General features: G+C 38.5%; 1 protein-coding gene across 2 annotated transcripts in view; it reads left to right on the top strand.

The window, feature by feature from the left end:
• The window catches only part of EML5 (EMAP like 5), a 103,376-nt gene extending 91,913 nt beyond the window's left edge, over positions 1–11,463 (top strand). For both annotated transcript variants that reach the window (XM_082284176.1, XM_082284175.1), the window contains exons 33-42: positions 496–704; positions 2,565–2,722; positions 4,589–4,703; positions 5,185–5,373; positions 5,571–5,743; positions 7,022–7,184; positions 8,079–8,182; positions 9,932–10,085; positions 10,891–10,991; positions 11,314–11,463. In XM_082284176.1, coding sequence (XP_082140302.1) covers positions 496–704; positions 2,565–2,722; positions 4,589–4,703; positions 5,185–5,373; positions 5,571–5,743; positions 7,022–7,184; positions 8,079–8,182; positions 9,932–10,085; positions 10,891–10,991; positions 11,314–11,350 — 1,403 coding nt within the window. In that variant the 3' untranslated portion in view covers positions 11,351–11,463. The remainder of the gene's footprint in view (positions 1–495; positions 705–2,564; positions 2,723–4,588; positions 4,704–5,184; positions 5,374–5,570; positions 5,744–7,021; positions 7,185–8,078; positions 8,183–9,931; positions 10,086–10,890; positions 10,992–11,313) is intronic.
• The last annotated feature ends 8,851 nt before the right edge of the window (positions 11,464–20,314 follow it).

Below are 20,314 nucleotides of genomic sequence, written 5' to 3'. Positions count from 1 at the left end.
TATAATTGGTGTCTTAAGCTGTGTTTTCAGATCAGCTTTGATCTGTATTCCGGATTTAGGCTAAAGAGATTTGGTGAGCTCCTTTCCTCATCTCCTTTCTGCCTGACAATGCCATGCCCAGATTATGGACCTGATTCTCTAGTCTTTGAGGTTTACTTCCTCTCTCTTTGGGGTTTGCTGTTGATCAACTAGTAACTCTCAGAACTTTAAAGATCAGCTATTGAGTTAATAAAAAGTGATCTTTCACAACTTGTGTGATAGATCCTGTGGGGATGGATGCAATGTCACATGTGTATTTATGTAATCTTAGGTAGGATGAAAGATGTGTGGTCAGAACATGCCTGTGCTCATTTTAAGGGTTGATACACGTTCAGAATAACAGCTAAGGATCCCGACTGAGGAATCTGCATATGGGTCAAAATTACGTTAACATTTTTTAATCAGAAATGTGTATTTTTCTCAGCAAATTCAAAATGTCCATTTTCTTTCTGCCAGGTGCCAAAATTGCCAGCCGAGCTGGTCATAACCAGCGTATATTTGTCGCAGAATTCAGGCCAGATTCAGATACACAGTTTGTTTCTGTGGGAGTTAAACATGTAAGGTTCTGGACACTGGCTGGAAGAGCTCTCCTCAGTAAAAAAGGGCTGCTGAGCTCCATAGAAGATGCCCGCATGCAGACCATGCTTTCTGTAGCTTTTGGAGCGGTACGTACTTCAACAAACCACCTGAAAATGCATAAAAACAAACATCTTTTTACCCTTCTGCCTTTGTTCAGTTCAGAGAGACTTTTATAACCTGCTAATGAGTATATCAGCTGTTTTATTAAACTCAGTTTAGCATTCCTATTAGTTATCTGCTAGTTAGAACTACTACTAGCTGTCTTTAGAACAGAAAAGACTGTGGGTTTGTATGTTTCTGGAGAAACAAACATAGATGCTTTGAACTGATAACACACTACTTGTTATGTAATCCAGGTAAAACAAAACTGAATCTAGACTGCAGGAACCAAACAGTAGAAATGAGGCTAATTTCATGCCCACACAGAGGTGATTGTTTTACAATCTGCTCATGGGTGATCAGAGAGCAGTGTTGTCCTGGGCGTTCATTAATGTTGGACACTGTTAGACGACTGCAGTCGGGCTTTCTTTTGCTTTGGGGGTTTTTGGACATGTGCAGGCCTTGTTGCTAAGTTCCACTCACTGCTGTTTCCAGAGCTGCTCTGCATGAGCAGTACTCATCTCTTCAGCTGGGCAGAAAGCCACAGCTATCTTTTGTGAAGTGGTGCTTTGCTTTGATTGCCTGCATTTCTGTCCTGTTTGAGCATTTGCCTGGTTGGTCCAGACTGAATTTACACCGTAAGTTTTGATTTTTGAAACTCTAACTGGCCTGTGGTTTCCTTTTTCTGCCACACTATCTTTTTTCCACAGTGATATCTGCCTGATTCAGATGAAGGTCTGACAAAGAAACAGGATTTTTTCCAAATGATAATTTATTGATGCCCAGCCCAGCCATTAGTCAGTGGTTTGGGAAACCTCTGTAAACTTTCTTATGAAGAGACAGATTCTTAGTGTGAGAATCAGGCTGTATGCTGAATGGCCTGAAGTTTGGTATGAGATTTGAGGATGCAGAGCTTGCAGGGGTTTTGTGAAATGCTTTGCAAACTGAATAAAGCCAAACCTGGTGTGCTCTCCATACTGCTGTAGGGAGCAGTTCTGGGAGTGCTCATGTTGGTTTTGTCTCAGAAGGAGCTAGTTTAGCTGTCCCTAAACAGAAGTTGGAAAAGCCCAACAGTTAGTGAGCATGATCCGAGGATCTGCTCTCAACTTCATTTCCAGTCCTCTTTTACTTTATTAGAGCCACACACCCTTAAAAAAAATGCTGTTGAGCATCAACCCACTTCAGTCAAGGTAAGTGTTTGTGCCACACGTGTACATGTGTACTGATACTCTTAAAACATGGTGGTACTACATGATACTGAATTTGAGGATTCATGTAAGTTACTAAGTCAGTTTTGCTCAATAACCATTTTCTGTTGGAATCCTAATAAATTGCCCTTAAATTTCAGAGGTAATTACATTTATTTTTTTTACTTTTCAAGAGCAGGAAGCAGAAGTAAAGAACAGGTTACTGTAATCCTGCGAGTCTCTTCACTTAACCACAAAAATTACTGCAAGCGTAACATACATAGCAAGGGGGTCCAAATCACCTGCTTGTGCAGAATGTCAGTACTTACTGTGGTACTCTACTTTTTTGCACACCTGATAGGCTGAAAGCACAGATAACCCTTTGGCTGAAGCTTAAGTCGTTGCATTTCTTCTTGCAAGAAGAAATGCAATGATTTTCTTCAAGCTACAAGAAAGCATCTTTCAGACATCAAGAAGGAATATAGTAACTCATTGTTTTGTCCCTAGAGGTCCTTAATGCCTCTTCCACAGTTTCCTCTTCTCCAGCAGCAAATAAAAGCAGTTTAGCCTAAATGCAAATGGTGATGATCTTTATTTCTGAATGTTTTTCTTCTTACCTTACTCAGAATCAGATGATGAGTATATTTTTCCCCTTTTCAGAATAACTTGACATTTACAGGTACTATCAGTGGAGATGTTTGTGTTTGGAAAGACCATGTGTTGATACGAATTGTGGCCAAAGCTCACAATGGACCTGTTTTCACAATGTATACAACACTGAGGGATGGTTTGATTGTTACAGGAGGCAAAGAAAGGCCGTGAGTGTTCTATTTTCTTTGTTTTCTGCATGCACATGTACTCTTTAAAAATGGTTTGGATTCATCCTATCAACACTAGTTGAGGCATTAAAGGTAGAAGAGTAGTCCCTTTCAGATCCCTGATAGGTGTTAAGAAAAAGAGCAGCCACCACCTCCAAAGTGCAGGTAACCCCATGTGAACTTCAACTAGCTCTTTTTCCCGTGGATTAGAAGAGAAAGCATTTAGCCTGAAATTTAGAATCATTGAATGGTTAGGGTTGGAAGGGGCCTTATAGATTATCTAGCTCCAACACCCATTTAGCTTTAAGCACTTATAAGTTACCTAGTCCTTGTTGGTTACTTCTTTCACGGAAGATGTACTGAGGTTGTTAACCAAAGTAATTTGTACAGTTGTAATTAAATACATGAATGATACATTTTATAGCACTATGATGTCTTTCAAAGGAAAGATCTTCTTAGTTATGATGGCAGAGGCAAGCTGTCTTCTCTCAAATCTAAGGTACAGCAAGGTCCTTTGTTTCTGGGGTTGCAAGCAAAATACCTCCTCAACCATTTTAATTTTTTTTGGTGCCTTCCTAATGATAAAAAAATGCTTCAGCTGTAATACAGTCCATCTGATGACATGATAGTGCCCCATTTTGCAGGACACAGGCCACTTTATCTTTTCAGACCCAACTGAAAACTAACTTATTTCTGTGCTTGAAATATTTCCTTCTGCTATTTATAAACATTGTTGTGATTTTATTTGGAGGATGTTCTCTGTACTGCTAAGCTTCAGAGGCTCTTGATAATTAGTATTTAACATGAAACAAATAGTAATGAATAAAAATAAGAACCCAGAATTCATCTCCTGTGGGAAAATGAAGTATTGACAGTATGCAAAACGAGTTTTCATTTAGGAAGATTACATGCTTTTTTCTGCCTTAGTTCCCCAGCCTGTTTTGGTAAAATCTTCTTGCTGAGTATAATGATCAATCATATGTCAAAACAGTGCTTGTGGGAAGCAAAGAATATACTATTGCAAGGAGTATCAATTTATAATCTATTGTAGTTCTTTTAATAATAATAATAATAACAGTAGTACAAAATCAGTAATTGTGATCAAACATTCTGAAGTTCTTTGTCAGGGATCATTCAGTAATCAAAGCTGTAACACAAGCAGCTCGATATTGTGGAACACTGTATTTTTGTTAGGGGAGATTGAAGACAAGTAAGACATGTCCCAGCTCAACTATAGATGCCCAATTTATCACTGTTTCAGTAAACATTGTCTTCTTTTTAGAAACTTTTTATTTGAATGTGTTCTGTACTGTAATACCAGGGTTTTTTGCAAGTGGGAGGGAAATACTTAGTGTTTTCATAATTAATACCTATTGTGTGTTTTTTCTGCTGTATCTGTGTAGTTTATTTTACAGCAGTGAAAATAATAAAGTTTTCACAAAAGTGAAAATCTTCAGTCATTTATTTCACAGAAATAAAACACATACCTTTTCTGTTTCTCTCAACTATAATTTGAAAACCTCCGCCTGTCTGATTATTAAGGTGTCAGTTTGCACACTTAACTGTTCTTTTGACTAGACAAATTCCCTCAAAACTACTCATTCAGACTAATCTTAGCAGTACCCATCTTTCAACTTGTTCTGTAAAGTAGAACAGTGAGGACTTGGAATCAGGTGTGTCTTGCTTGGCTGTGAGGCTCAGCATGTTAACATCAACTGTTCAGTCAAATTGAATCTTTAACAATTTAAAATATACTCCAATGTCTCATTTGCAGTACATTACATTAAATAATGTAGTTCTTTCCTCCGTTAATTGTCCTTTTTGTGCCAGCTGTTATGCTCATGGTTCTTCCTGATGTCTTCATAGTTCAAAGGAAGGAGGAGCAGTTAAGCTATGGGATCAGGAGCTGAAACGATGTCGTGCCTTCAGACTAGAGACAGGACAAATCACAGACTGTGTTCGCTCTGTTTGTCGAGGCAAGGTAAAGAAAGCTGCCTGTCTGTAAAATAAAGCTTATCATTTTTGGGTTGATCTCTAAATACCAAATAAATTAGTTCTGCTTTCTCTTGTAGTTAGTATTTGAAATTAAAGGCTAAGCTAGAACTGCAACTGATATTGTGGCAGAAAAACATCTACTTTGTGGGATCTCACTCTTTGTTGGGATAATATTCCATATATATTTTTATTAAAGACTAATTAAAGATTTCTTTTCCATTTTCTTTCCACACTTTAGATATAAAATATCAAATGACAAGCAGTAACTCAACTAGCATCATGATTTCTACAGAGCTTTGTACTTCAATAAATGAGAGGAGTTTAAAAAATAAGTTTTCTTTGATTATTTAATAACTTGACTTAAGCAAACTTTCTTGACAGAACTACAGCTCTAGATTATAGTTTAATTACTGTTCATCGTGAGAGGTTAATATATTTTATCAGAGATAATTTCACTATTGTTCAAGGGGAAAATTCTCGTCGGGACAAGAAATGCTGAAATAATTGAAGTTGGAGAGAAAAATGCAGCATGTAACATTCTAATTAATGGTCATATGGATGGACCAATCTGGGGCCTGGCAACGCATCCGTCCAGAGATTTTTTCCTTTCTGCTGCAGAAGATGGCACAGTAAGACTCTGGGATATTGCTGAAAAGGTAGGTATTGGAGAACACTTGTTTAGGGAAAAGAAATAGCCTTTTGATGGTGTTGCAGACTTGAAATTTGTTTTTTTTGTATTCTGAAGATAATCCATCTGGTGTTGTTAGCCTGTTTACAGACTATTAGCATAAGATGCCTTTAAAATATGGACAAATAGTAACAGTTACTATTCTGGGTTTTTATTTCTTCACAGAAGATGCTGAACAAAGTCAGCTTAGGACATGCAGCTCGTACTGTTTGTTACAGCCCAGAAGGTGATATGGTAGCTATTGGCATGAAAAATGGAGAATTTATTATCCTGCTTGTGACCTCTCTAAAAATTTGGGGGAAAAAAAGGGACAGAAGATCAGCAATCCAAGATATCAGGTCAGAAAATATAATGCCCTTTCTGTTGTAGTATGCTAGAAATCTCTAATATTTTGGTTTTTAAAAATACAATTCAGTGTTCTGAGGAGCATTGCAATGATATTTTAGAGGGCTAGAATCAACAAGTAAATTGTGGAATTTGTGTGATTACTCCGATACCAGGAATAAAAAAGGAGGAGGTGGTACATGAAGATAAGAGATAGCATCAGCCAAAACAATTGGTGGTGTGGACACCAGTGACAAGTGGTGTTCCCCGGGGGCTGGTGTGGGACCGGTGCTGTTTGACATCTTGGTGGCAGCAGGGACAGTGGGAGCGAGTGCCCTCAGCAGCTTTGCCAGTGACAGCACCGAGCATGTGGTGTGGTTGACACGCTCGAGGAAAGGGATTCGTAGGAGGTAAAGTGAGATCAGAAGCTTAGAAGTGAAGACTGGGTTGTGAGAGATAATGGAAATGCCAGTCTGTCAGTTTGCTCTTTGTTGTGTTTGTTAGAAAGGAGTTAGAAGTAAAATTTCGCTTCTGTTTCCTGAGTGGAGGAACAGACCGTTCCTTCTGTGAGATAAATTGGCCATGATCAGCTAAGGAAAGTTTTGGAGAGCAAAGTGGGATGAGAGAGAAATATAAGCAAACAGAGACCTTGCAGGAGAGCTCTGCTAGGAGTTAGGGGGTTGCTGGAATTGGAAAGCTGTCCCAAGGTATGTTTCAAAGAGAACTGAAGTAAAATTTCCCCAGTAACAGAGAAGGGGCAGTGAGGAATTTGTTCAGCTCAGGAAGCTACTGAGTTTCAAGACTAGAAAGGAAAACTGGAGGAAAGAAACCAGTGTGCAAAGATACATTGGGCAAACAAAAGGTTTGCTTGACATTTTTTTATTCAGCACATTTAATCTAGAAGTTCTGACTTTTCTTCGGTTACAGCACTTCAGTTTTCTAGTTTTAAACCTTGTAAGTATAGCATCAGGGAGTCAGAGTCATCAGGGGTCTGTCACAAGTTGTTAGAGCATGAGATGGTCATGAAATCAGATAATGAACAGAGTTATTCAAGAGATGTTCCCAGTTCACTTTTATGTGTAATCTGTACCAAAATTATTGCCACCTTCTGCTGGATGTGCATTCCCTGAAAATTTAATTTCAAAAGTTATTTTGCTTAGCAGACTAAATACTCTGCCTCCCTCTAGTTCTGGATAGCAGATACTTGAAATGCAAATTTACCTGTACTTCTCAAATATTATAATCTGTTGTAAGTGCCAACCTGTGTTCATGACACCCTTTTATCTGTTCAGGTTTAGCCCAGACTCTCGTTACCTAGCAGTTGGTTCCAGTGAGAATGCAGTGGATTTTTATGATCTGACTTTGGGCCCGACACTAAATCGAATCAGCTATTGCAAAGATATCCCAAGTTTTGTAATCCAGATGGACTTCTCTGCTGATAGCTCTTATCTCCAGGTATCAGTCATTAATTGTTCAAGGTACTGAATGGAAAACATACTCATGACAGATATTCTTCAAGTATTCTCCTTTGACGACTTTTAACTTTCGTAACTAAGTGTTGGAGTTTGTTGCTGTCACTAGACTTACTTTGCTGTAGCGCTAAGTGGATGCCTTTATTTTTGAATAGTTTTCCTGGAGATTAAATACAGAAAATAAGCAAAGAAATGAGAGACAGATTTCAAACCCCCTGTGATGTGTCTCTCTGCCTTTCTACCTCTGATGATGATGGGCTGTCTTAAAGGAGGAGGGAGTACAGTCTGTCATTCTGCAGGGCCTGGGGATCTATGAATTCTTCATGTCCCTGACCAGCACGACGGTATTACATGTCTTTTTAGTGCTTATCTTTGTGGAGCAGCACCAAAATTATGGTGTTGCAACTTCCAACTACAGGAGGGCTTAAGACATTTCTTAAAATAAAAAAAAAAGTATATATAATATGCTTTCTATATTTTATTTGCATCTGAGAGGAGAAATAAGCTTCTCTCGCCATCAAATCAACAGTTATAGCCTAAGAGGAACACCTTCGTGTCAGTTTTCAAGATAGGAATTTATTTTGCCTTATTTGTGTGTACCCACACACTAACACACTTATGTGCAGCATGTGAGTTGTTTCAGTTACTTTTTATTAATTTGACAATTAAATGTTAAGATTTCTTATGCTTTCTCACTATTGCTTTATGCTTGTGTAGATTTTTCGAGTATTTTCAACTCATTGACTAAGTTTTCTTCATAGCTAAGTTACTTTAGGAAGTAACTGTCACACAAATGCTTTCCAAAGCCCTCTGGAATTATACTTTCATCTTTTGAAACAAGCTAATGTATTGTAAATTCTCTGTGGTCACCTCAAAGGTCTCTACGGGGTCTTACAAAAGGCAAGTGTATGAAGTGCCTTCAGGAAAGCAGCTTGTGGACCAGGCTGTGATTGACAGAATAACATGGGCTACTTGGACAAGGTAAATGGTTCACATATTTACAGCTGTTCAAACACCTGGAACTTCCAGAAAGCACACTATTTAAAAGCAGATTTGATCCCTTCAGTCAGGTATTTTCTTTTAACACACCCATCTGCTCTGGCAGCAGCTCCCCTAAGTGCAGCACAGCAAAAGGCAGTACAGAGCAGACCCCTCAGCAGAGGGGAGCTGCTTGACCCCTGAGGAATCTGATAAAACTGATCTCTCACGTGTGTCCTTGTACTCACTGGGTATCTCTAGCTCCTTTGATACAACTCTAGCAGCCTCAGTATTTGTTTCACTGCACTCTGCAAATTATCTGGAATAGTGCACTATTCTTCTTCAAAATAGTGATGAGAGTACAGGGACAATTAAAATATATCAAAACATGGTAACCCAATACATGACTGGGGTAATTCAATTTATTTACAGTACTACACTAATGGTATCTGTATAAGTTGCTATTAACATTTGCATATTAAAAGGCATACAAAAGTACTTTTAAATACCTTAAAGTTATTATATTTCTTTCAAGATATTACATGAAGTATAATATATACACACATAAATGTATAATTTATGTATAAATTATATAAAAATGTATATATAAATAAAATTATAATATGAATATAATAATATTTTATTCTTATTTCACAGTTAAATAATTTGTTTTCTATTCTATGCAGATCTGGCTTTCTGTGCCTTATTTCAGTCTCTGTTGCCTGCTTTCAATTACTGTCCTCTAATTATCACCCTCAGACAAAAATTGAGAATAAATACTTGAAACTTTTCCACATATGAACCACTTTTAACAATAATAATCCTGCCTATTTGCTGCAGTACACAACTAAAACTGTAAGCTTTTAGAGGGCTCTGCAAGGCTCATTTTGATAGATTTCTGGTTTTTGTTTGGGTAATCAATTTTTGTCACCTTTTTGAGACAAAACCAAGAAACTGGTATTTTCTGACCCAATTCAGTATGTCTGATGTAAACCATGCCTTTCTGCATGTAGTGTACTGTGCCCTGAATTGGGGGGGAAGAATCACAGAAAAATTCCCAAATCATTCACCTATTAACAAATGACAAACTTCTTGTGTCTGTGCATTTGTGGGAGTATGCATATACATTGTAAGCATATACATTGTAAGCAGAGCTGAGTAAGAGCCTTTTTACAAGGCGTTGTGAAGGAACTTTTCTGAAATCTTAAAATAATAGTGTTTTCTGTTTAGGACAGTTTTTCTCTCTCTGATTATAATGAAGAATCTTCACTGGACTCAGAGATACTTTTCTTTAGATTGATACCAAAATATTAAAGAATCAACAGAACATAGTTATATGCAATAGAGAATATAAAATTTTTTGTTTTCCAAAATCTGAAGCTTATTCATCTAAGGCTTATGCTATGATGTTCTCTCTCTAACTGTCCTTTCTTTATCCTTTTTTGTTTTTCTATTTTTTTGCAAATGCCTCACTGGACAATAGACGTATTATTGATTTCGCCTCTGGTTCTCTCACATTGCCACAGGCCACAATATTTTGGGAATTACATCACTGAATCAGTTTCAGAAGCAATTATGGAATGATGCAACAATTAATTACAGAATAAAATCTATATAAGATGTGCATGTGTGAGAATAAAATGAAAACATTGCATTTTTATAGGACCAGTTACAATATGAGATCTGCTTTCTATTTCCTGACTCTTGTTTTTGCAGTGGTTTTCAAAAGAATCTCTTGCTCTTCTGTTTCAGTGTTCTAGGGGATGAAGTAATTGGAATCTGGTCCAGGCATGCTGAAAAAGCTGATGTGAACTGTGCTTGTGTCTCTCACTCGGGAATCAATCTTGTAACAGGCGATGATTTTGGCATGGTCAAACTGTTTGACTTTCCATGTCCTGAAAAATTTGTAAGAACTTGTTTTTTCATGGTTATAACAACAAGTACTGTTGGTATTAGGACTTTGGTTATTTCTCTAGAAGACATATGATGGAAATATTTTCTCTCTAAATTTGTAGCCTTATACTCTGTGTAGCATTAGATCTATAGTCTCATACACATGCTCCACCTCAGAGTTTCCCTACCATTTTCTGCACGAGCTCTTGCTGTAACCTCCTGTAGGTTTTGCTATTGTCTGCCAGTCTGCTTTAGCATAATGCCTGCCTACTGAAAATCTCAAAGCCCTTAGTAATTTCCACCTCTGATCCATTTGACAAATGAGGAAGATAGCTGGTGATTTTGATCCCATCTGTGTATCTTTATGGATGAAGAATTTACAGATTTTTCACCAACACTGTTAAATTGTTTCACTGTTTTTTATAATTCGTATTTATAATGGTTTTTTATTAGTTTTCATTGTTAATTTTCAAGATTTGAGACTGCACAGGGTAAATATTTTTTTTTTCAGTGTGAGGAATTTTACACAAAACGTAGAAGTTAATCATGTGACAAGATGTATTTCATATTGTTGTGTTAGCTTGAGCTTTGTTCCCAATTTGCAAGTGCTCTCTTATTGCCTGACAATTTAATCTACATTGCAGCTAAATAGTAGTTCTTCTTCAGGAGATCTTTCACATTTGATAACCTATATAACTTTCAGATGTTACAAATCTGTGATGCAATAAAAAGGTAGATAAAAACATGCATGCCTTGTTTGATTTAGGAGGGTACAGAATATTTAGACTTTCTCATTCTGTTGTTTGGGTTTTTTTCAGGCAAAACATAAACGATTTTTAGGTCACTCTGCTCACTTAACTAATATTCGATTCACAAGTGGAGACAGATACGTGGTCAGTGCTGGAGGGGACGACTGCAGGTAGGTGTCCTTGCCATTGCTGCCAAACTCTACACACCACTGGACATGGACACTACATAACAACGTAAAGCTCAAGTTCAGCCTTCAGCCTTTTATCTGTGTGCTTGCTTTCCTGTTTGTACATAGAGAAAAAGATATTTGTGACAAAATAAATATCCCAAATGTTAATGTGAACAGCTAAGATTTAATAAGTTAAAACGTTGACATGAATGTTCAGAACATCATACTTTTAATGGAAATTTCTTTTGGCTGTGTTATGCATTTCTTTTAACAACATTGTAGTCTTCTGTATCTCATATTTAATATCTTTTTGAAAACACAGCTTATTTGTTTGGAAGTGTGTGCATATGCCTCATTGAGGGAGACATGGAGACTTGCAAAGAGGACACTGCATGAAGTACCAGGCATGAAATAACCCAGGATTGCAATGTGACATTCTACTGTGCCCTGCATGCGTAAGAAATGACCCAAGACACAGAGCAGTCTGTCTCTGACAGACAGGACCTGGAGTCTGCCAGAAGGATGGACTGTCACAAACACACTGAGGCTAGGTTGGCTTCAGTGTCAGATAATCTGGGTTTGTATTCCACTCACTGCCAGATGTTGAAAACGAAATATGTGGATGAAAGGAAAAAGTGAATTGTTAATCAATGTACAGTTTCACAGCAAGTTCTTGGGGTTTTAATCGAGAGATGCTATTTCTGACCTAGTGCTGTACATTGATCTATTTTCAGCATGAATGTTTTTCCTTTAAGTTTTGAGGTCTAAATAGCATAGATTAAAAGAGTATTCCATATTTTATTACTGGGAGAGACCATATATTAACTCTTAAATATATAGTATTTTAATAAATGTTTAATTATTATAATGGAAATTATATTTCTATGGCTGGTCAAAAGGAAACATCATATCTGGTGAAGCAGAAAATAATAGAGTTGATTCCTTATGACTGAAATATTTCCGTATTTAGAGGCCTGGGTCACAGTCATGTCTGGTGAAAGCCGTTGGATATGCATGATCTTCATGGCTAATTTAGTGTTTTTGTTGCACTTAAACATTAAATTAGTTCTATGAGCAAAAATAGATTTGCTCACTTTGCGAGTGCCTTGCCCACTACCTAAAAGTCTAACTCCCAATTTTTGCCTTGTGAATAAAAGTATTCTCAGTGGAAGAGAGATTATTGCTGTGTTACTTGACTGGGCTGTGAGCCTCTCTGCTGGAAATGAGGACCAGGGTGAGGATTTTGTAGTCTTCTTGTTGATAAAGCTTGGGATGTCACCAGTGGCAAAAATAGAATTTCAGAGCAATATGAATTGATTTTATTTTCTCAGCATCATAGGGGAGATTCAGAGAGAACTTTGCAAGCATTATATTTTATACATTTGAACTTTTTAACAGAGTTAGGACTAGCTGGGAGATGTCTCTATTCAGATTTCTCTTCTGATTGTAAAAAATGTCCAGTCATCTGCTTCCTTGAATGGACCTGCTGTCACCTCAAGCATTTATTCTATCCTGCAACGTAACTGAGATTCTAAGTTGGAAAGACATTTCCGTGGTGATAAACACCTGAACAAAGCTGTGTTTTGTGTTTTTGGGTACAAGTGAGGAAGATTTCATTAGCTGTTTGTCTAAATCATGTCATAGAGAAGCATTACAGACAGTTCATATTCATGCAACATAGCAGGGATCAAAAGTCACTAATTATCAGCACTGCTCTCATTGTGGCATTCTGCTGTGAACAGAAAGCTCTCTTTCTGTGCAAGCCAGCATTGCTTTGACAGTGGCACTTGTTTAGGTCAGTCAATAGGCTTCACTGTTATTCATCTCCTGCATTTTCTTATGCCAGATGAAAAAGAAATAAACCTCATCTCTTCTTGTGTGCATGTTGGTTACAGAGGGAATGGGAGGGCTTGCAGGTAGAAGAGAACAGTTACAGAGCCAAACTTCTGTGCTCTCCTTTTTATGTGCTATACAAAACTAGTTACCCAACTGTCTTAGGTAATATATTTTATATATCAAGCTATGTAACAAATATTTATTTTAAAGAAGTTGATGAACTAAACGGTTATCAGGTTTCTCAGCATGATGGTTCTTAGCAAAGTTTTGCCAGTCATGCAGCTGCTATTCTACAGGAGCAAAAACTCTAAGGATTTGGTCATGAGTGTACAGGGAGATCTTGCCAGTAATGTTTTTGAGTTTAGGGGAATTGCATATGAGAGTTGTGATTAGACCTGATGTATCTCATAACCTTGTTTCCTGTCTCTGTTGTACATGAAAATTAGTCTCTGGTGTTTATATTTTCTCTTTACCAGAGAAATGGTTTGCAGTGTGCTCTTTGATGGCTGTGATTCTATCCCTTATTAAACACATCTGTGCAGGACTTTCGGACTTGAAGTAAGATCTGTCCTGTCCCTATTTTAAAGTTGCCTTTCATTGGATCGAGATGGATGACTGTTAAGAGCTCCCTCACAGTCTGTCCTACTCAGACTGTCAGATCAAAGTCCGTATTTTTGTCTCTGAGTTTTCCCCTCAAAATCCTAGGCTCAGTGAGCTCTTCTGTAGGCCTTCACCCAGTGAAGGAGGTATGTGGATCAAGAGGGTTTTTTCCTGGAATCCCTGTTGCTGGTCCTCTTCTCTTCTCCTCCCTCCCCCTACACTCTTCATTAATGTTGTGCCTCTCCACTGATAATTTGTCCATTGGTGCTTTTCCCCTGAGGAATCCCAAAGGCCACACCAGAGCTGAAGGATGAGAAGAAAGGGGCAGGTGAATTGCAGCAGGGCTGCTCTGAGAGGGGCGAGGCTGAGAGCTGCAGTGGGAGAGGCTGAGCCTCCAGGTCTCCCTGCTTCTTCACTCTCTTCCAAACCTCACTGCTACTGTGAAGGGCTGGGATGGGAGCTGGAAGCTGAGGAGCTCTTCAAAAACTGAACTGCCAGCATTGTTCCTCCTCTTGCAGCCCAAATTGGTAGCTAGTGTTTTCCCTGGTGAAACTGCTCCATGGTTTGCCAGGTAAAATGGTGGCAGCCAGCTGGGAATTATCACAAATGTTGAGGAGAAGAGTGAGCAGAGCCTCAGTTGCAGTTTGGAACATAATGTAGCTGTGATTCTCTGCTGAAGTGAAGAGCTGGCTGTCAGCATGGTCCAAGTTGGCAGCTTTGTGGTGGTTTTTGTCTTTTTGTCTGTGATGGTGCTTGCTACCGTGCCTCATTTACTGTTTACATTAAATGCTACTGTAGTAACTTGCTAATTGTTGCCACCCATGCTTGAAGCATGTGCACATGGGAACAGGCTGCCTGTTCTGATAGGCAGCGGGAGCTCGAGGCTGGATGCTCCACGGAGAAATCAAAGGATGACAGAACCCCGTAGGATAGGTCAGGAAAGAAGCTGGAATGTGGAGAGACTAGTGAAAGCTTTTCATCTGGAAGCATCAGAGAGAACTGAGAGCAGGAGGGCTCTGCCTGAAGCTGGAGAAAGCCTCTTCTGGGGTTATACAGCACCAGGGAATGGGAGGCAAAAGTTCTTTGTATAATTTAATCACTAGTGGATGATTTTGTACTATAGCTTGCGGTTTTGGTTAGCAGCAAACGTACATCTTTGGGATCTTTAGTCAGCAATATTTTTGGTAATAAAAGAAATTAACTAGAAAACTGAGTCAATTAAAATAAAATTACATTTCACTTAAAAAAAAAAATGCCCTTGAAAGCTATTAAGCATACTTAGAAAAAAGAGAATAAGGAAAATCCAGCTCCTAGGAGCAAGGAAATACTAAAAATAAATGCATTTAGAACTGAAAGTTGACATAGTGCAGGAACCGAGGAACACAGTTGGGAATTAGGTCAGAGAGAGCAAATTACCCAAATATGTTGAATCATTTAGACTTGAAATCTTTTTTTTTTTAATTCTCAAGAAGGCAGTCAGCATATATGACTTTCTGATTTTGCTAGGGAAAGCAAGAAATGCTGTGAAACTAAAGGATAGGATTTCAGAAAATTAAGGCTATTTTATCACTTGGTGACAGCTGAGGAAAAGCATACATTCAGAGCAGCTTCTTACTTTGCTCTGTATCAGGGTTTCAGTGTTAGCAAGATTCATTTCAGCATAACTGAACTTTCTACCAGTCAGGTTAATGCTGGCCTGGAATTGTGCCATCAGAAAGCAGGTACACTGCAGGTGAGACACCTCCTCAGTCTAGAACATGACCAAAATAAAGGGCTTCAGTACCAAGAGCAGGATTTTGATAGCATTCAGGAGTGGCTTAGTTTAAAACTATGATCCTCCTCTCTAAGCTGCTGCCTAAACCACCTCAGCCCCACTGTTTGAGCTGCCAGTTTGCCAAGAGACCCAGCGCCCTGGAGCTGGCCCCAAGCACCTTCCCTGCCTCAGGATGCTACTCAGAGCCCAGGCTGGATGTGCTGGGCAAAGTGTAAGAGTGTGACAAGAAAAGGATGTTGGCTTCAAATACAGCATTTAATTAGGCAAGGTGACATGTTCCCTGTGTCATTTTCAGTGTCAGAGATGTGACCAGCCTTAATCCTGAAAGTGTTTTTTTTTTAAATTCTGTTAAGCTGTAGGCAGTAGTCTTGAACAAAGTGGAGCATCCTGTAGACTCTACAGAAAGGGAAGTAAGACTGCAAGTCACAAAATGAATTGCCACATCAGTGGTGTAAACACCCCTAGTTGCATTGCATTTGTGTGCTTTTTTGTTCTTACTGGGTTTTTTAATGCTTCCTTGCAATCTGCTCTGTTTTTCTAAAATTTTTAGCAGCATTTGATTTCTGCTCATGTGGATAGATCCATGTGCTTGCCAAAGCCTGCTGTCATTCTTCACACCACTCACTGTTGGGTGGTTACACGAAGCCCATTTATTTTGTTGGCCCTGGCTTCTGCTCTTCACTTGACTTTGACTTCAGACTTGAACTCTGCATATCTCATTTTAGAAATAAAAATAGAATAGTTTTAGGTGTCTAATATGCATAAAAGCCACAATAGGTTTCCTTGCCAAAATCTTTTGCATCTGAGGTGTTTTTCTCTGTGAATTTGATGCTAGAACACTCACCATCCTTTTCTCAGTTTACTAACAGCAAACAAGTCATAACCTTGATACCTTGATCTCTTTTTTAGTTTACTGTGAGATCAGCAATCCAGCCAATTCACTACTTCTTTGGAAAGTAAAGGAGAAAAAACCATGGAACACGTGTTCTCTTTCCCCTCTGTTTAAAACAAAACAACAGAAAGTGTAAGGTCTTAGCATGATGACAATCGGCAATTCTTAAAATTTCCATAATTCTTACAATATCCTCTTTTTTTTGGAATTATGGAACATAGGGCGGAGGAAACAGTAACAGGAAACCAGTAAACGCACATGGAGAAAAGGCAGAAGAAAGGAAAGCAGAGAAAGGAACACTCAAAAATAGGCAAAGGCAAGATGGAAGAACTGACATGGGAGGTGGTGAGTGGCAAACATCTTGCTTCAAGTGTGAAGTATTCAGTGGCTGCTTGGGAAGTGTGAGGACTTCCTTACACTTCCTTAGGAGAGCAGGAGAGGGCTCAAGGGAAGGCTGCAGGCAACTTTGGTTGCTCTATTTTTGGGAAGATGCAGCCACTTCCACTCACTGCTGTCTCCACTCTTGTGCCTGTGGGACACCTGTTTAGAGCTGAGGTTACCCACAGCTGCAGTGGAGGCACGTTGGAACAAAGACAGTGCTATAAAGAGAGAAGTGCTCTGTAGTACTGAGAGCTCAGGCAAAAGAGTTTAAGGATGTATTTCAAAAGGCTACTCATCTTTCCACCTAAACCAAACATGAATTGTTTTAATAGGCCTCCTCTGAAAATGTTCTTTAAACAAAAAATACTAAACCAAAGAAATATTATACGTCAGAAAACTCTTCATAACCAAGCTGTAGCAATTACTGCCTCCCTTGTTTCTTTCCTATTCAGCAGTTCTTGGTTCTGTTCTCAGGCATTCACAACATTTAAGATGACAGACATGAAAACTGTGGGTTCTATTATGTTTAACCTGAGGTGTGACAGCGAGAGGAATCTGCACACGGCAGTTTGGATCCTACTTGAGCCAAGTTTTCCTTCAGTGGTTCCATGCCATGGGCCTTCAAATATATAGGAACTCAGGTGAATATAATGTAGACCCTACAAATACATCTGAATAGAAATAAATCAGTATAAAGTTCTTGATTTTATCCCATAGTAAACCATTACAAAACAAGGAAGTAATTAAGGTAAACTTTATGTAAAAACAATCCAAGCTCATTATAGGTGCTGGGTAGACAACTGGACTTTTACTTGTAGCAACTCTGTAAGAAACACACAATTTGTGCATGAATAGCTGGACTGATCCTTCTCCACCTGCTAGAGGGCAGTTGAGTATGGGACACGAGAGGCAGGATGTTCCTATTGCTCAGTGTGTTTGGATTTCTCTTCCATAAGCCAAAATAGGTGTTTCCTTAGTTTCTGTTGCTGTTTGTGGGATAACTTCAAGACCCTACAAAGTGATTTTGCCCTTAGCAGCACATATCTCGCTCAGTTTGGGCACAGATGTCATGTGAGAGCTTACTAAAAAACAGAAAGAAACCCCAGACCAAAACCAACAAACCTCAAATGTGTTTTGTTTTTTAATGATACCCCCCAAACTATTGTCATGTTTGTTCCAGTGATGTGAAGATATGTGTGATTTGCACTGTTTGTAAAGGAAAGCAGGTTCTATCCGCTTAACTGCTGAGTGGCCCCCACATAACGGGTGTTTTAGACCAGAGCATTAAGGCCAGTTGTGCTTTACCAGTTTTCTAAAATGAGTACTTAGGAGGGGACAAATGCCACTGTCCCATCATGTGTGACGCTGCAGAGCTCATAACACTGCTGCTGCCTTCAGCTGTTCTCAGTGGGACTGAGGCCAGAGATGAGGCTGTAAGGACAAAAATGTAAATTACTGCAACAAGTGTTGCATTCGTGGGTTCTGAAAAAGAGCTGTAGTAGAGGGGTATTTTATTTTCAGTCCTCTACAGGATTGTAAGCCTTTAGGGAAAACAAAAAGGAAATGTTCATGTAATACCCTCCATTATTCCTTCCTTAGCTTTGGTTATTACTGCTCTTCCTCCTTCTCACAGAAGCCCTTATCCCAGCTCCCCACCGCCAAATAAAGTTATTTTTCCACTGTAGTGGCTGAGGTCAGCCAGCTTTAACCACAGCTTTGCTGTCACTGTGGGCATTTGTAATGCAAAGCCAATCCCAAGCATTCTGTTGCTGAAAATGAATTTTCTATTAACTTAGTTGCAAATTCTTGCGACGGCGGAGAAGGGGGGGATCTTTCCATGCAATGGAGCTGGAAGTGGTACTGCCATAACACCATGCTTTTTTCAACCACCAGTTGCACCCAGGACATGTGCTACACTGTATTCTTTTGGAATCCAGTAAACATCCTTTCTAAAGAAACTCCAGGCATGAACACAGACACACACTGCATGAAATAAAAATGGTTTCCTGTACTTTTGTGAAATATTGGTGCTGTTAGGTAGTACTTTACACATTTCTGGTCTGTTTTTCCTTTCCTTGCTACTAACGTACCCTGGTGTTGTGGTTTCAGGTGCAAAATAGCTTGAATTTTTTTTTTTTTAACCAGTATCTGGTAATTAGCTTCATTTCTGCTTTTTAGTTCAGTTATGGGTAAACAGCATAAAGTAATGGAAAAGCTGCATTACTGATTTGTGAAGCAAGTTAAGGCATTTTAATGTAAAATTCCATCTCAGAATACACTCAAGCCTAAAATGGTAACTTAAAAATGTAACAAACTAAGTAAATGCATTAGAACCATTCCCTTTTTTAAAAAAATGCACTTTTAGCTTTGTGGCTTGGTTTGTTCACTATTTTTAGCAGAGGAAAAGCAGCAGCTCCTTTTCTCATGCTGAACACTGTGCAACTGGTGACAGCCCAGCACAGCAGTGGAAATGCAGCAATGGGGATGGTCCTGCTTTTCTGCTGCCCTTACAAATTATTGTCTCCTCATCTCACATGGAAAACAGCTTCATGGTGGCAGCTATTTCTGCAAGGGACAGTTAATAAAGGCATTGGGAAATTCTGTAGAAAAATCATGTTCTTTGCAGTCTTTCATCTGGAAACCCATTCCAGCAGTGCTCTGTGCAGCACCAGAGCAGCTCCTTTCCTTTCCACTCTCTCGTCAGGTCACCTTACAAAAATATTTTACTGTAGTTCTTTAAGCTTAAAATCCAGTTGTCTGTTCAGATTTGTTGTTTCATTATGGAGTGTGTCAGATAATCCTCTTGCTTTAACAGGAAAAAAAAAAAAAAAGAAAAAAAAAGGTATTTTAAACTAGTCCAAAGGTATAGTCATGTATTACTGTAATAAGGATCATGGATTTAACTGTACTCCATTCTGGTTTCCACCATGAACATCTAATTCCTGTAACAATGTTGTATGTTTATTTAAAGTATATATATATATAAAAAAATTAAATGTCAGATTTTTGCATTAATTAAGATTTTTTTAAATTTGAATATGAACTTTGAGTACTTTATTTAAAAAAAAAAAAAAACCACAACTTTTCCTGGAGTGTTAAGTTTCAGAATTCAAGACTATATTTGTGAAATATAAGTTTAAAATATGTAGCTATCATTGTTTTCTGATATTGAATGTAAATATTTGTAAAAAGAAATTCTTTTGTATATTTTTGTGAAAATGTAGTTCCCCAAAATATAAAAAAGATTTAATAAAAAAGTGCATTTATGTTACTGTTCAACACTTTTCATTATTTTAATATCACTTAAACATATTTATGGACGTGTGTGGATTCTTTTTTTACCATGCAAGGCACGGGAACCTTCTTGAAGAAAACCACAGTGGGCCCAGTAGGAAAAAAGAATTCCTTAGAAGAAAGTTCAGAAGTACTTTCTTCTTGGTATAAATGGAGACATCTTAGAGTATTTATTTTTAAGTGAAGTGGCAGTTCATAGGATTTTCAAGTGGAGAACTATCAGTAATTCTTTAATTGTTCTGAACTGGTTTGTTTCCCTTGTCTTTTTTTCACCATTTTAAAGAGCAGAAGGATTGTGACGAGCACTGCGCTGGAAAAACACCCAAAAGACAAAGCATTTGTTTTGTGCCTGTGCTGGGGTGGAGAGCTCAGTCCCAGGGTGCTGGGACAGCAGTGCAGTCGTGGGCACTGTACCAAACACTTCCTGGACAAAAAGTACTTCCAGTATGATCCCAACACATGCTTTCTAAGTGCTTCTGCTGCCCCATTTTCTTCTTCAACACACCAAATCTTCAATAAGGAACATTACCCAAACAGGACACAAAA

This window comes from Coloeus monedula (assembly GCF_965178545.1).
Source record: "Coloeus monedula genome assembly, chromosome: 6".
NCBI classification, from domain to species: domain Eukaryota; kingdom Metazoa; phylum Chordata; class Aves; order Passeriformes; family Corvidae; genus Coloeus; species Coloeus monedula.
Note: the sequence above shows the minus strand (reverse complement) of the source record. Positions and strands in the feature narration are given on the sequence as shown.